The sequence below is a fragment of the Myxocyprinus asiaticus genome, chromosome 1 (assembly GCF_019703515.2).
Source record: "Myxocyprinus asiaticus isolate MX2 ecotype Aquarium Trade chromosome 1, UBuf_Myxa_2, whole genome shotgun sequence".
Taxonomy (NCBI): Eukaryota; Metazoa; Chordata; class Actinopteri; order Cypriniformes; family Catostomidae; genus Myxocyprinus; species Myxocyprinus asiaticus.
Window position 1 is genome coordinate 64,478,256 of NC_059344.1, and position 4,964 is coordinate 64,483,219.

At 37.6% G+C, this 4,964-nt stretch overlaps 1 protein-coding gene across 2 annotated transcripts in view; it reads left to right on the forward strand.

Annotated features, from left to right (window-relative positions):
* penkb (proenkephalin b) overlaps positions 1-2,909 on the forward strand; it is a 6,047-nt gene extending 3,138 nt beyond the window's left edge. For both annotated transcript variants that reach the window (XM_051676333.1, XM_051676410.1), the window contains exon 3: positions 50-2,909. In XM_051676333.1, coding sequence (XP_051532293.1) covers positions 50-691 — 642 coding nt within the window. In that variant the 3' untranslated portion in view covers positions 692-2,909. The remainder of the gene's footprint in view (positions 1-49) is intronic.
* The last annotated feature ends 2,055 nt before the right edge of the window (positions 2,910-4,964 follow it).

A 4,964-nucleotide genomic window follows, 5' to 3' on the forward strand; every position in this document is an offset into this window, starting at 1 on the left:
CGCTTATGATGTGTGAGTCTCATTGAATATACATTTGCTTTTTTCACAGGAATGCGTGTTGCAGTGCGAGGAACATCTGAATGCAGGCAGCTCTTGGAGTTTGTGCAAACGCTTCGTGCAGAATGCTGATAACGTACCTGAGAGCAACCAAGCGTCCACAGAAACCAAACACTTGGACCCCCAACAGCACCAAGTAGAGAAAAAATATGGTGGCTTCATGAAGCGTTATGGGGGTTTTATGAAGCGTTACGGAGGTTTTATGAAGCGTTATGGAGGCTTCATGAAGAGGACGGCAGAGCTCTATGGGCAGGAGCCAGAAGATATGGACCAGGGCAGAGTAATTCTGCCCAATCATGACGTTGAAATGCTGGCCAATCAAGTTGAGGCTGATGGTGAGAGGGAGGAGGCAGCTCTGAGAGACATTCTTGATTCAAAGGGAGGAGTGGAGGGCGTAAAGGGTACGGCCAAACGTTACGGGGGCTTTATGAAAAGGGCAGGGCTGTATGACTCTGAGAGCGAGGTTAGGCCACTACAGAAACGTTATGGTGGTTTCATGAGGAGGGTAGGCCTACCAGAGTGGTGGCAAGAGAACAAACGCTACGGAGGCTTCCTGAAACGTTCACCTGAGGAAAATGACGATGAATATTCATTAGAGATAAAAAAGAGATATGGTGGATTCATGGGATATTGAGCTGGTCTCTTGTCCACCTCTCTAGCATCTTAGACAACACCTGAGAGACAACAGAGACAGAAAACAACATGCTTATAATATGCTCATAATGTGTTAAAAAAAAGTGTTCATTATGTCTTTATAGTGGTAATGTGATTTAGTGTGAACAAGACTTCCTCAGAGACAAAGGATATATTCGTTTTGTTCCAAAACCTAGTGAGCTGGTACCGTAGGCAGCATTTTAAGGCACCATTGGGTTTGGGTCACGAATCACAACATTAAGGGTGTAGGAAATTTAATTATGCTTTTGCCCAGCCATATTCTAAGGCAGCTTCGCATTTAACGTTTGTGGAGAAGGCTATCCCAGAGTGGAAATCCTAGATAGAATGAGAAATTAGGGAAATGTTGATTATAAATATATTAGTAATTCATTCAAAAAGAATGAAAAGCATTGAAAATTGACTATATATTGACTATTTACCTAATATTCAATTATATTATGCATATTTATGTTAATGTAGCAACATATCACCAACCTTTATTGAAATTAGTTGCATCACAGAAACGCTACTTGTATGATGTACGAAATTCCTATGTACAACATTCAAAATCAGTCACTTATGAGGTTCAATTTCAGCTAGGACGCTGCCTTAGACCAAATTCACACTAATCTGTTTCCCAGGGTTTCTGCGGGTTTTATGAAGCTAAATGTAAGACTTTTTTAAGACCTTTTTAAGGCCAGCTAAAGAAAATGTAAGGAATGAATTAAAGGGGACACAATACATCAATATGCTCCCTAAATGTACTGTAAATGTCTAGGGAGCACATGAAGAGTCATATTTATAGCAACGCTTCAAAGTTTAAACATGCATCTTTAAATAGATCTCCATTACTCCAGTGCTGTCAAATTTTATTGCTGGTTTGAAATATGTTCTTTGATCATAATCTTGACCAACCATTTTTTGAGATTTCGGTGTTTGCCCATTTAAGTAGACAGAAGCTAATAACCTCCCGAGAGCGTTCCAAAGATGGCCGACAGTGGACTGACTTGCTAGAAAGGCTTTGCTTAAACGCAACGAGAAAACAATCCCTCATGCAACATTTAATGCCATGACCATATGACTTTAAGACTTGTTGCTCCGATTTAAGACCTTTTTAAGGCCTTAATTTGCGGAAGGTCGAAAGTATACTTCAGTTGTCCACGCTGCTAATTGGAACGAGCATAGTATGCGTGACACACATTTTTCATCAGCACAGTCCCAGATTTTAGGCTCGGGTATACTTCGTTTTTCTGTGTTCTGGATTGGATTGCGCCCGGTCGACGGCATTGACTTTCAAAGTATACTCTTTTGACCTCAAGCAAATACGGATGCGTTCAGTGCATCCGCACTACGACTGCTTTGTGATACTCTTTTAGTACAGTCAATGGCAGGCGCAATGCACCGATGATGCGCACAGATGAGGACTGTCCACATATCAAGAAAATCTAGGCCACAAGTGGACAGTTCATGCAGACTGATGAGCGACTTTGACCTTTTCTCGACACACGGAGAGCCCATTGCCGGTGCATTGTGCCTGCCGTTGACTTTACTAAAAGAGTACCACGTGTTTGTATTTGCTCGCGGTCAAAAGAGTATACTTTGAAAGGCTGAGTGCTCGACCATGTGCGACATGACCTGGAACGCAGAAAAATTAAGTATACTTGAGCCTTAACATCGAGCGTTTTCCAAAGTACGCGGTTATGGAGAGCGTTTTCAAAACTCACCACTTTCAATGGAGGCAAACACCGTTCTAGTGTGGATGAGAGATGTAAACGTAGCAAAATCAGTGTTTAAAATGAAAACGCATTAGTGTAGATGTGGCCTTAGAAGGCAACTGCCTATATAGGCAGCGAGGCAGCACACTAGGTTTTGGAACAGAGCAATTGTCTTTATACTGACATCTGAAATCATGTGTCCGAGCTGTGTTGCAGATTTTAATAAACACATTTGCATTACTTACTGTATATCAACCATTTCCTGATTCCTACATTTCTCATCCCTCATCCCGTTGGGATTACTTTTAATTTATGCATAAAAAATGTAAATTTTTTACAAAGAAAAACTGAAGGAGAGATGTTTACTTGCCCATTACCTGGTAAATATCTCCTGAAAACATTGGTCTTTTACACAGATGTCTATTTTTTCTGGCAGCAGCCTGAATGTTGTCATTTGCTGTACAGCTTGAATAAACTGCTTGAAACTGCACCACAATGTGTGTCTAAATCACAATGTTAAATCTTCTGTTCCAAACATCAGCCTAAGTGGTTAGTGCCTCAGAAGTCTTTTGTTAGCGAGTAAAAGGAAAATGCTTTTTTCTCTCCTAAATTGTGCTGAGATGATGATGTCTCTGGTCTGAAGCACTTCTAGTGTAATTGCTTTTAGTGTAATTCCCGTATTGAGTTTGGAGTGAAAAGCACTTCTGCTAACGGCACGGCTATCATGAATCTCTTAGAATTATGAGAGGCAAGAGACAGCAAAGTTTCAGTAGGTTTTAAGTTTTTGAAACTGTGATCAATGTACAAAATAGGCCTGGAAATTAATCTGGCATGGTCTTTATCTCAGATAGTTGGTCAGTCTTTAATATGCAGACTTTCTTTAATATGCAGACTTTGAGTAGCCTACCACAATAAAACGAGGGGGAAGCAATAAACCACACCATGTTATCAATGTCGCTATTTGAGTAAGCTTTATACAGTGATGTCAGAGGTTACACATTATATATCTAAACTAAAAGTCTCTCACCTTTGATCAACAGCATCATCATAATACTAGAATTGCTAGTTAAGAGTTCTGTGGGGCCTTAGATTAAAAAGTGTGTGTGTGTGTGTGTGTGTGTGTGTGTGTGTGTGTTTAAACAAGCATTACAAAAGTCCAGGGTATCAAAAAAAAAAAAAAAAAAACAGGCAGGTGTACGTTCACAGTAGTTTACTTACATTGACTAAATTAATTAACTGTAATAATGTGTTTCCTGCAGAATCCCAGGTTCTTATTGTAGACATTCTGTCCTCATTAATCCATCACTAAAGAGCTATGAAAGTCAGAGGATTTAAAGTATGTGTAAGCCTAAAACAAAAAGTGCTTAATTCTTAAACATAGCCTTTCAAAACACAATATCCAAACCTCTAAATCTGAGTATTGAAAACCAAGCTATAACCCTTAATCCCATATTGATTGAGTCCAGTGATTCTAAACTGAAAAAAAAGACTAGTAAGATTTAATTTACTTTGCAAGTTTTTGCGCACAGTTTTTTTCTGAGGAAATTTTAATGGTACAAAATTAAGTAAATCTACTTAACTTCATGACATAATATTGATTAAAGTGAGTAAGTAAACTTAACTTAAATATTTCAGGTAATACAGTAACTTTTACTTACAAATCTGATGTAGATGGTACTTAAATAAACATAATATACATTTTTTTAGGACATTTCACATTTTGAACTTTCCTTATAAACTTGGTACTGTATAACTCATGTACAGCACCACATGACATTTGGACACCTATTGAGTTTAATACTTGCTATGTACTCTGTTTGTCAACATCACCTTGCATTCAGGCATTTGAACTAAAATACAGAGCTGTGCACGCAAACCTCAACACCTAGTGCACAAAACACGATGAAGGTAACATTCAACATATCATTTTTTGACCATGAGCCGGTAAGTTTGAGTAGAAAATGAGTAGAAAAACTTCAGACTTCACAAAACTTTACCAAATGTAACAAAATCAGCAATAAAAACGGTGGAAATAAATGTGCAAACAGTGAAACAATGCAAGCTTATTAATTATTTAAGCCCTATGGATGCTAGAAACACCAGCTTCGAAAAGTAATATAGTAAATAGAAAAAGAACAATTTTATTATTTTATTTACCAGTGAAATTTACTCAAATTAGTGAATAAATATGACAAGGTTTTCTACTTTAAGACTGATACATGATGACTCATTGTAAAGATAACAAACAATCAGAAATAATATTTATTTATAAGCTAGAGCATTCATTTTTACATGTTGAATTGGATACAAATCTACAATTTACTTAATATTTTCAAGTTCACGCTTTAACTTATTTAAAGTAGAAAGTATTTAATCTTTTCTGCTGTATTTACTTCCCCACAAAATTGTTTTTTTTTTATGCATCCATTCCCTATAGAGTAAAAACAATATTACAGTATACACTATATTGCCAAAAGTATTCGCTCACCCATCCAAATAATTGAATTCAGGTGTTCCAATCACTTCCATGGCCACAGG